The sequence below is a fragment of the Taudactylus pleione genome, unplaced genomic scaffold, assembly GCF_031769625.1.
Source record: "Taudactylus pleione unplaced genomic scaffold, aTauple2 ptg000216l, whole genome shotgun sequence".
NCBI lineage: Eukaryota > Metazoa > Chordata > Amphibia > Anura > Myobatrachidae > Taudactylus > Taudactylus pleione.
In genome coordinates this window covers 2,095,078-2,107,513 of record NW_028284618.1, presented here as the reverse complement: position 1 = coordinate 2,107,513, position 12,436 = coordinate 2,095,078, and the positions used below count along the sequence as shown (strand labels likewise).

At 41.7% G+C, this 12,436-nt stretch overlaps 1 protein-coding gene and 1 long non-coding RNA gene across 2 annotated transcripts in view; one reads left to right on the top strand and one right to left on the bottom strand.

Moving 5' to 3' along the window:
- MALRD1 (MAM and LDL receptor class A domain containing 1) overlaps positions 1-12,436 on the top strand; it is a 612,799-nt gene that overhangs the window by 40,654 nt on the left and 559,709 nt on the right. The window contains exon 5 of the mRNA XM_088478591.1: positions 4,303-4,452. Within this exon, the coding sequence (XP_088334717.1) occupies positions 4,303-4,452 (150 nt within the window). The remainder of the gene's footprint in view (positions 1-4,302; positions 4,453-12,436) is intronic.
- LOC148517445 (uncharacterized) overlaps positions 1-12,436 on the bottom strand; it is a 90,492-nt gene that overhangs the window by 32,241 nt on the left and 45,815 nt on the right. The gene's annotated exons all lie outside the window — the stretch shown is intronic.

The following is a 12,436-nucleotide window of genomic DNA, read 5'->3' as shown; positions in this document are numbered from 1 at the left end:
TGCCCACTAATACACGTCATGTCCAGGAAGTGTATGCAACCATCGGTAACATCAATTAACATCGGATGTGATCGCAGCATTTGTGGTTGACCATACCCTGCCGCAAGCACTGCGAGTGCTTCAGTGTGAAATACAACCAAGTGACGTATACTATGATGCTGCCTCTTACTTATGCACGCCTCTGAAACGGCGTTAAGACGCTCAGGCACGCCTGCGTTCGCACCGCCACTCCCCCGTTTCTAGCGACCAGCCCGTTACCACCCACAAACGTCTTCTCCTGTCACTCATTCCGCCGGGCAGTCTATGCGCAGCAAGTGAGCGCTTTCTGATCGATCACACTGGTTCGCGCATGCGCATTGCGATGCGTACGCATGCGCAGAATGCAAACAATCGGCTGGCTGCGTGCGAACGCATCCTAGTGAGCCGGTCTGAATCAGGTCCTAAGTTCCATAGTATTAGTAACAGCAGTTCAGTTCAGTGAGGTAAAATGTTCCTCTTTTCTCAGAAAATATGGAACCATTACATTCAATTGATTCCAGAGCAGTGACGGAAGTCAGACGGACCACACAGAAATGTGATGATGTTTTTTATCCCCTCCCAAAGATCTGGTTTTAATATGCTCTGCAAAATGTCCATATCAATGAAAACTATCTGTTTTCCTTATTGTAAGGGATTTGTTACATTTAATACTTGTCATATCAGCTTTAGCAGCACAAAGGCAGTCTGACGATGCATTATTTTGAATTAGCTCATATATTTTTTATTTGTCTAAAATTAGAAAATAAGTTAATTGTCCGCTCCCCAGGTTTTCTCACAGAGCTAAACTTCATTTAAACACAGATCATTAAAGTTTAGTCTGTTTAAGTCTTTAATTGGTTGAGATGCGTAATCAATATTTACAGTAATATTGATCTGAGACAAGAGACATGGTAGCGAAATTTACTGAGGAAATATTGACATTTACATTCCATTCCGTATAATTCTCTGGTGTTTATATAGTGTTGTTTTTACTTATATGATTACATTACTTCTAATTACATTACTGTGATTATAGTTGATTGCAGAACGCAAATTGTGTTTGACGTTGAACTTTCCCAAAGTAATAATATAATCAGTCCCCAAAACAGAGTTAATTTTACTTTGGGAAGCGTCTTTTCCTTTACTTAAAGCACATACTGTATAGGCAAACAGCAGGTCTCTAGTCTTCTGCATACCCAGATCTACAGTATGTTCAATCTCATGGCAGAATGATAGGCTCTGCTTATATGTGAGCAACATAATTAGACTTATTGTGACCCCCTAATCATGTCTTTTAGCCTCCACTTCATTAGAGACAGGTGAACCTAATCCTTGATCTTTAGGACAATGGGTTACATGTACTAAGCCTTGGAGAAAGATAAGTGGAGAGATAAAGTACTAACCAATCAGCTCCTACGTGTCATTTTGTAAACACAACCTGTAAAGTGACAATTAAAAGCTGATTGGTTGGGACTTTATCTCTCTCCACTTTTTCTCTTTCCAAGTCTTAGTACATTTCCCACAATGTCCTAGTGGGATCTCATCATAGGCATCTTTTTAATGGGTGCAAGATGTGTGGTGCACACGGGTCCCTGGGTCCAAGGGGGCCACACCGCACACCGTGCACCCATAGTTAATAATATACTTACCTCTCCTCAGATTCTGATGTGCTGGACCGGCGCTGTAGAGCAGCAAAATCTCACTGGGAAAATGGCGTCGTCCATTTTCACAGTGATCTGCGCATGCGCAGAAAAGATGTTCCAGGGAAAATAGGCGTGGGCGCCAGTTTCCCGAAGAACCACACATGCGCAGTAGATTCTGGCATGAAGCCAGAATCTACATGCTGACAGAGAGGAGGGGGCCTAACGGAGGCTGCACACGGGTCCCCTTCTCTCTTAAAATGCCCCTGGATCTCATATACGTAGGTCCAACAACTGAGACTGCAGTCTGTTGAGCTGCTGTGACATCTTTGGTTCTAAATTTAAATCTACCAGTCCACAGCGTACTTTTTTTGCAGAACAATCCAGTTAGGGAATCACCCTCCTAGCATGGCATATTTATGCTTTGGAATAAAAGAGAACATGGTGGACTAATTAATTATAAACTTATTTCATGTGTATATTATATTATATTATATTATTTTATATTCTATTATAATATGTATACAGGTTGTGTCTCCCATATCCAAATATTCCGAAATACGGAAAATTCCGAAATACGGAATTTTTTTGCCATGACTCAGAGAATGAAACCTTTGATTTTTGATGGTTCAATGTACACAAACTTTGTCTAAGGCTCAAATTATTAAAAATATTGTATAAAATTACCTTCAGGCTGTGTATATGAAAGATAAATTAATTTCGTTTCTGTGCACAAACTTTGTTTGAGCCACAAAATAATTGAAAATATTGTATAAAATTACCTACAGGCTGTGTGTATAAGGTGTATATAACACATAAATGCATTCTGTATATATATTTTGGTCCTATTTTCCCAAGATATTTCATTATGGTATGCAATTATTCCAAAATACGGAATATTCCGTTATCTAAAATACCCCTGGTCCCAAGCATTTTGGATATGGGAGACTCAACCTGTATTGGTAAATTTACTTATAAGCAGCAATGTTTTTAATGCTACTATGGAAAAACTTGAAATCCTGCAAAATCACTATTTAACTGTATTGTCTGTATAACATTCTCTTTAGGTGCAGAATTGGAAACTCAGAGGTCACTGCCAGGAATATGTAAATAATACAGGTTGAGTCTCCCATATCCAAATATTCCGAAATACGGAAATTTTGTAGTATGACTGAGATAGTGAAATCTTTACTTTTTGATGGTTCAATGTACACAAACTTTGTTTAAGGCACAAAAGTATTAAAAATATTGTATAAAATTATCTTAAAGCTTTGTGTATAAGGTATATATGAAACATAAATGAATTTCATGTATGTACACAAACTTTGTTTGAGCCACCACATTATTGAAAATATTGTATAAAATTACCTGCAGACTGTGTATATACAGTAAGTTGTATATAATACATAAATGCATTCTGTATTTAGATTTGGGTCCCATTCCCAAGATATTTCATTATGGTATGCAATTATTCCAAAATATGGAATATTCCTATATCCAAAATACCCCTGGTCCCAAGCATTTTGGATATGGGAGATTCAACCTGTATGTAGTAATATTTTCTGATTCAAGTTATTTTATATTCTTTCAGTCCTTTGCTAAAATGTCTGTAGTCTTTCCAAAATTAAAATTTTCACACTGACTATAAAATTGCACCAATATTGAACTCATCAGTTTTTGACTGGTATGTCTTTAAATATTAACTAAATTGGCTCAGTTAGACTTTCACTGGAAGCGGAAATAAAATTACCCGACAGACGCTCTTTGTAGTGTAAAGTAAATAATTGTGTTTAAACTAGAAATCCGTGGTTTGGTTTTGGTTCTAATTCATCTTCGTGTTTTGGTGTTGGCAAAACCACCCCCAAAGTGTTTTTGTTCGGATTCGGTTTTGGATTTTTAAAAAATGTAATAAAAATCAATAAAAAAATCAATAAGAACAGCTAAAATCATGTCATTTGTACGTGCTTACATGCAATCCAAAACTCGAGTTCGGTTTTTAAATCTGAGTTCCAAACTGACAGCAGGCCCAAGCCGGGACTCAGTTCTGCTCGGAATCCCAAAGTAATTCTGAACTGGGACTCGATTCGATTCAGAACCCCTAAGTTCAGGTGTTTTCGTATTTCAGGAAAACCGAACCGCACATCTCTAGTTTAAAAATGGTGACAATCTATTTGCTTCTTGTTTTAAATAATAGAAAAATACTAACATTAGTTGAAGCATTTTATTTAATGTCCAAAACACAGAATCAACAGACAGCGCCCTCTACAGACATTTATAAGATACTGCACTATAACAAAGAATCAGGTTTTGATGAATGAGACGGATTACATAGATGCAATACATAATAAGAAATATTAATAGAGCAATGAAGGCTGGGACCACAGAACCATTGGCAAGAGGGCCATCTGCAGGCTGCTGTGAGATACTACACCATAATAATTCATGAGTCATATTACAGCAATGAATAACTAAAAAAATGCAAATGCAATGACTAAATATAAAGAATTTATGCCTAAACCAGGCAAATTACAGAGCAAGAGGGCACTTTGAAAATGGCGTCTACAGCAAATGCCCCATTTGTCTAAGACCATGTTTTGCCATTTTGTATGGAGCCATAATAAAATATCTGCTTGTATTTTACCAGGAACAATCCTGTCGTGTCAGTTTGACGTGGATTCATGTGAATGGACTTCAGCAATATCACTCGGACATATTTCCTGGAGACATGCAAATGAAAATACTAACCTGCTACTAGACACAGTTCCTATACACAACACCAATGACAATATTACAGGTAAAAATTTCCAAACATTTTAAAAAAAAAAGGATTTAATAGCATGAATAAAACATCTGCATAAATGGAAACTTAGCATCAAGCAGGACACTTGACAATGATTGTCTTCTGTACACACTGAATATATGTGATATACTGTAGCTGTTAATACAATTTTTCAGTACAAATAATGCATTTTAGAAAGCTGAATTAATTGCCTAATAGGAACATGCAGAAAAGGTCTAATTGTGTATCTGCATAGCATCTGTAAAATAATAACCTGACGTTTTAGGAACAGATCCTGTGAGTTAGAACTAATTTGAATATAAATTCATCGACATATAAAGCATTCACTAAGAAGTGCCCCCCAACATCACTATGTTGCCTCTCCACCCCCAGGTAACTGGCCGTGATCAGTTTGGCTTCCAATCCCGGTGGTTACAGTCACTGCAGCGGGGCACAACTATGGCCCTCATTCAGAGGCGCTCGCAAGAAGCTCATTCTGAATGATTGCGGCCGCTTGTATTTTTAAGTGCGGCATCCTGGTCGGCCTCCTGGTCGCTATTTAAGATTGATGGTCGCGATGGTCAAGACCATCGTGACCATCGGGGCTTGCAACGAGACCCTAAGGTCAACCGAAATCTCCAGGGTGCTTCCTGCTGCTGATGTCAGTGCGGCCGCCCACAAATGGCAGGTGTTCCTTAAGGAACACCTCAGTTTGTGAAACCACCCCCCCGCCACACCTACAAAACGGGCCGAGCTGTCAATCAACATCGACAGCCGGCCCTTTTGTAGTGAGCTCCGGAGCGAGAGAGTTTCTCTCTCGCTCCGGGGCTTGCGCACAGGCAGTGCGGTCGTTGCGCAAGACATTTGGTTATGTAGCTAAAGTTTGCGGCATCATGGGTCTAGCTGGAAATCCGCATGCATGTAAAAATAAATGCGTTATTTAAAACTATCACTTTGCCACTACAACATTAAAATACTGCATTTTCTAGCCTCATCCATGTTTTAAATAATCCATGAAAATAATTGGAATAACTGGATGGTATTTTCTTTAGTTATAAATTAATATATATACTTTATATTTAAATGTATTAGTTTGGTAAAATTGTAATTATTAATGCTGTTTCCCATATAAATGGAACCTGGTTGGTGCAAAATCCATCCCATTTAAAATGTAGGCCCCTGCTCTATCTCCACCTCCTCTGACAATAGATAAAAATTAGGTCATTCTCAGGATGAGGAGGTAAGCTCGGTAGCCAGAACAATGACTGTCTCAAATAGTTGAACTTTTCCCTCATTTAAATACAATGGGCCCCATTTAATAACAAGTTATATGCTATCACTCATTACTAATCCTAAATGGTGCTCCAGCCAATCAGCTCATAGCAAGTAAAATGAAAGTTAGGAGCTGATTGGTTGGACCATCATTTAAGATTAGTAACGAGTGATAACAAGCATATAACTCATTATTAAATCAGACCCTTTGTCAGTTATGTATGTGTCAGTAATTAGCGCTAGTTGTATGTCATCTTTTTATATACTGTATATGGTCAAAGTTATGTGATGGGACTGTTCATGTTGTCACTGTGGGGAAGATGTTGTATATGGCGTTATGGGGTTCAGTGGTATCAGTGCACGTTATGTGTGCTGATACCGCTTCTTCCCCATGTATTAATGTGGAGATGTGTTTGAAGTGACCATTGCGCTATGCGCCCCTGTCATTTTCGGCGTTCCTATCTACAAGATAGCGCACTGATGTGTTAGCTAAAATATGAATGGTCAGTAGAAGTGACCGCTTCAACAGCTGCAGCTATCAATATTGTCCCTGGCTGCGGCGGCTGCTTGGGTCCAGGCTGTGCATGGGAGATCTCACAATGCTGGCAAGATCTTGTGCATGCCCACTTGAGCCTGCCAGAAGGTGAGACAGAGCATCAGCACTAGGATGAGACGCTGTGGGGTCTGGCAGGGATCGCTTGAGGGGGAGGTTTTCACTCCCCCACTCCGGCAGACGAGATGTTAACACATCTCATCGGTAATGCTTCCTGTTTTGTCTCGGTAAAGAGGTGAAACAAGAAGAGCTGTAGCGGTACGATACCTTTGGTGCACATTTAGACGATGGATCTGTCATATCGATCCGCCGTCAGAGCGGCCAGTTGGATAGCTGCACACTTACCAATCGATGTGTCTGGGCTGACATCACAACTAGGTGGGTATTTAAATTTGTACGCCAAGTTCAGATGTCAGTGTCGACGGTCCCTGCAGTCTTTGGCGGGACATCGGACCGTTGTCCCCTCAGTGGCCTTCACTCACCCCTCTGCCGGCTGCCGCGATCAGAGTACAGCTCCGATCAGGCAGCGTCTAGAGACAGAATGAATGAAGCAGAAGTAAAATGGCCAAGGGGGAGCTACTGTGCATGTCCAGCCGCAGCAGCTCCCCCCATGGGCCTTTGCGGAACTCGTGAGTCACTCTCACGACTCCTCCTCCAGCCAGCAATGCAGGAGGAACTGGGCCGTAAGGTTCCGGGATCGGTACCGGGGACACACACAGAGGACCGAGAGGGACACAGGCAGGAGAAGGAGGGATAAAACCACCCTGTCTATGAAAACTGACCTGCCCCTGGGGTAAGGTCACATGGGTGGGGGGACAACACCTCTATAGATGTGTGCTGCAATACCCTTATTTTTGTACAGTGTGCACGGGGTACTGCAAGGGGACTTGTGCCCACCCCAGCTACTAGCTAGATCTTTAAGGTTCCCTTACCCTATTTCCAGCACTGCCTGAGTGATATGGTAGAGCTTGGCTATGTCTCTTCCCTCTGTCTGTATCTTTCTCCCCTATCTTTGTCCTCTCTCACTTTGTCTCTCTGTCCTCTAACATCCTCTTTCTGAAGACTGTCGTAAGCAGTGCAGTGTAACCCTGTGTTTCCTAGGGCAGTGCGGTGTAATGCTGTGTGTGTTGTAGCAGTGTGGTGTAACCCTGTGTGTGCTGCTACTGTGAAGTATAATCCTGTGTGTGCTGCCACTGTATGGTGTAACCCTGTGTGTGCTGGAGCAGTGAAGTGTGACCCTGTGTGTGCTGGTGCAGTGCAGTGTAACTCTGTGAGCTGGTGCGGAGTGTTGGAGGGGGGCGGAGAGTGGGCTAGGAAGTGGCTGGTGAGATGGGCGTGGCAGCCGGCTCAGCTTGACCCAGCAGATGCCATGTAATATGGGAGTGTCAGTTGAGTGACATGGGTATGTTGCTGAAAGTGGTAGCGTACAGAGATGATTAGAGGCCATACTCGCACGATCTGCACCTAGCATAGTGCAAATTTTAATGACACGACTTATGGTGGCATCTAAAGACACACAAAGCACGATTGCAGCGTCTGTTGACATTGACAGCAGGCGTCTCGGTCCTTACACAGTGGGATGCACAAATATGCACCAGGGAAGGGCATTGTAGCGGCAATAGCATAAAGTTGCAGATGCAACTGCATCAAAATACGCAAGGAAGGCCGCGAATGCTTGCGACCAGCAGCGGCTCCTGCCCTCTTACCTGAGAAGGATGCCGCTGCTGCTGGCCTAGGTCCCGGCGCTTGCTCAATGAATCTGCCAGGCGACAGGACCTGCGCATGAGCGGCGGTGGCGCAGCGCATGTGCACGCCTAACACCAGTGACTCAGGGCTGCATTGTTTGGAGCCCCGAGAAGTCCTGTAAGGCTGCCCGAACTGCCTGTCTTCAGCGTGACTGGCAGGTGGCACTTCCAATAGGAAGCCACCTCCAGTCACAGTGCAGCCAGTGCAGTCACGGACTGCACTGGCTCACTGAACAGCCCCTAGGTGACAGCCACTTAACAGCCCCTAGGTAAGATCCACCATTGCTTACGACTCAGATTCAGGCCCTATGAGGAGGGAACATCCTGCTCCCTTCCAAACACACCACCCCCTCAGCAGACCCCGCGCTATTAGGGCTGATACCAGAAATTTCCTCGGCTGGTTTTCCATCCCAATCCGCCCCTGCCTGCAGCCAGTGTATGGGTGGTCAGTGGGTCGTCCATACACACTGCCAGATGCACTGATAAATCTGTCAGATACATCGGCATCAGCTGTGCTGCAGGGCCGACCTGATATGTCTGTGAACGACGCCGCTCACACCCGGCGATACACTCACAATATATCGCTCGTCGATAGAACAAACGATATATCGCCAACTGTGTACCCAACAGAGCTGCTATAAAGCGGATTGGTAGAGGTCCTGGCTAAATAGGAGTAGCACCACCAGGACCCTGCTAAATATAATGAACACGGAAATGAATATGGCCAAGGTATTGTTATAGGGAAGGTGGGATTTTGGTGAAATACTATTGAAGATGGAAAACCATTTTAATATGCATAGTCCTCCTAAGGTAAATGCAATGTACATTGATAACTGACCACAAAAGGAAGGCTATGTATGTATAAGGTCCTGATCACCTATGAGTAAATTGTTTAAGTACATTTTGAGTTTCATTAATTGTCTGTGTTTAAAACTGGTAAAACGTTTAATTGAATATGCCAAAATTGTTATTGTTGTTGAATTTGTTACAAAATGACTGTGTACCTTTCAAAATTGTCATCAAACTATTTTTGGAGACATTTCTAATAGCAACCAATCAGCTTCTAATTGTCATTTTTTTTAGCACAGCTTGTAAAATAACAGTTAGAAGCTGATTGGTCGCCCTGGGCAAGTTCACTTTAAAATTTCTTCAGGATTTGATAAATCTCCCCCTAAGATACATAATTGTAACCTAAACAATCATACATTATCAACGGCTTCTGAAAATCTTAACACATCTTTTTTAAACTACAATACTTTCTTTATGTTAATCGTAAATAAAATTTTTATTCCGTGAAAAGAACTATACACCCAATATGGCATATTGTTCTGCTACCTGTCAGCGCTGCTACGTTATCTCTAGCAGTAATAACACCACTATCACCCAAGATATCGTTCCTTAATTATCGACCTCTAAATGCTTTAACTGACAGCAGTTTTAATGCTTTAGATCAACACCATGTCCCATCACGTCTGATATTCAGATGGGAGTCGTTAACAAACAATTGTCTTTGTACTGTTGCCAGAAAGCGCTGCTGCTCTGCATTATAATACTTCCAGTTGGGTAGCAGTTAATCTATTGCTTTTACTGGTACCACTGAATATACCTGTGGTCATGACAGTCACATGATGGGTTCAAAAAGCTTTGTTCTAAATAACGGACGTGGTCCCCAAAGTCGTTTTAGTCTGCATTTCAGACTAGGGTGCCGCTTTCAGCTTCTTTATCTGTTAAAGGTTACTTCCATTAGCATAGTATGTAATTTCACATTACTGCTGGGACCTGCGCACCAGTGACAGAAAGGTATAATCTTCCCATAAATGTCAGAATTCAGGCAGAGAAGGCTGGGGATTGATCTTTGGCATTTCCAGAGCTGAAATCATTGAATTAAGTAAAACACAAAGTCCTGGAGAAAGGCAGAATAGAAGACTTTGTATTGCTAGGCATTTGTCATGCTACTGTAATATATAAAATGCAAACACTTCTTATTCGGGGGAGCCAAACCATCGCCATGACAAACATTATTCCAGGGAGTTCACACATAAATACTGTATAAATTACTTTTAACCTTTAGAAGAAAAATGCACTTCTTGTTTTCCTATGATAACACATCATAATATCATAATATGTTGCTTCCTTTGATATTTTTTAAATGAAAAATATTTAATTATAAAATATTGTCTATTTGATTGCAAAGTATAGTTGATCTTTCCGATTATACATACTGTCATCAATGACATTAATTTGCATACATAGACATGATCAAAATCCAGGGCATATTATTTATGCAGGACCATAGTTTTCTACCTAGTGCCACCAAATTTGGCATGATGGTGTAGTTTGACCAGGATTAAGTTTTTGCCTAGGTTTGAAAATCGTCAGGGCTACACACTGTCGTACAATCCCTAAAATTGGGAGCACTCTTAAATTACACTGGTTCCGGGGCTAGCTCAAGTGGAAATTGTCAGTCTGCCAAAATACTGCGTGAAAGCTACAAAAGTATCCTTTTAATCTCACAGTCTGAGCAAGTGTCAAACTTTATGACATGCAAGTTCATATTAAATCCAGAGTTAGTCCTTTTTATAGTGACCATATATATTAGTCAGCCCTTTGTGTTTATATGCAAGGACGTAACTAGAACTTTGTGATCCACATAACAAGATCCAAAAAGGGCCCCCAGAGGTAAAAAAATTACATTTGCCCCTACACAGAGCCCATTCATGTTATGCCACACCAAGCCCATTCAGGTAATGCCACACAGTAGTACCCCTTATACACATTATGCCACGCAGTAGTAGTTGGTAAATCCCTGCAGTCCTTAATTTCTTATAATGGTGGATGAGTCTGGATTTCTCATTATAGAGAAGTGTTAAGGTGCGTATCCACTAGGCGATAGAGGAAAGACAGTACGACTACAACATTGTAATTGTACAGTCGTTCCTCATCCTGTAAGTGCCTACACTGAACGATATGTCGTTCAGTGCAGACACCCTCCCTCATCCCCGAACATGCTCAATCTGTCGTTATCGGCAAATTGACCAACATATTCAGGCGATGATTGATGTCGAAAACGACCACCGAGAGCACACATCGTTGGTCGTTTTCGACATTAAACTGCGCGATTTGTGAACGATTAATGAGCAATTGAACGATAACGATGTCATTATCGTTCAATTGCTCATTTTAATCGCCTAGTGGATACGCACCTTTAGACATATATATATATATATATATAAATATCAGGTTTGGGAAATTAAGCAGACAGATTCGGCACTGAGTAGGAGGCTATAGCTGTGCTGATGGAAATGCCTATTGCAATGGTCTGTTTTGTGCAGATGTTGAGAACTAGGATAATTAAGGCAGATGTACAGCCATGGCCAAAAGTTTTGAGAATGACACAAGTATTGGTTTTCATAAAGTCTGCTGCTTCAGTTTTTATGATGGCAATTTGCATATACTCCAGAATGTCATGAAGAGTGATCAAATGAATTAATCAATTAATTGCAAAGTCCCTTTAGCCATGACAATGAATTTAATGCCAAAAACAATATTTCCAGTGTATTTCAGCCCTGCCACAAAAGGACCAGCTGACATCATGTCAGTGATTCTCTTGTTAACACAGGTGAGAGTGTTGACGAGGACAAGGCTGGAGATCAATCATGCTGATTGAGTTACAATAGCAGACTGGAAGCTTTAAAAGGAGGGTGGTGCTTGAAATCATTGTTCTTCCTTTGTTAACCATGGTTACCTGCAAGGAAACACGTGCAGTCATCTTTGCTTTGCACGAAAAGGGCTTCACAGGCAAGGACATTGCTGCTAGTAAGATTGCACCTAAATCAACCATTTATTGGATCATCAAGAACTTCAAGGAAAGAGGTTCAATAGTTGTGAAGAAGGCTTCAGGGCGCCCAAGAACCTCCAGCAAGTGCCAGGACCATCTCCTAAAGTTGATTCAGCTGCGGGATCAAGGCACCACAAGTGCAGAGCTTGCTCAGGAATGGCAGCAGGCAGGTGTGAGTGCATCTTCACGCACAGTGAGGCGAAGACTTTTGGAGGATGGCCTAGGGTCAAAAAGGACAGCAAAGAAGCCACTTTTCTAAAGGAAAACATCAGGGACAGACTGATATTCTCAAAAGGTACAGGGATTGGACTGCTGAGGACTGGGGTAAAGTTATTTTCTTTGATGAATCCCCTTTCAGATTGTTTGGGGCATCTGGAAAAAAGCTTGTCCGGAGAAGGAAAGGTGAGCGCTACCATCAGTCCTATGTCATGCCAACAGTAAAGCATCCTGAGACCATTCATGTGTGGAGTTGCTCCTCAGCCAAGGGAGTGGGCTCACTCACAATTTTGCCTAAGAACACAGCCATGAATAAAGAATGGTTCCAAAACATCCTCCAAGAGCAACTTCTCCCAACCATCTAAGAACAGTTTG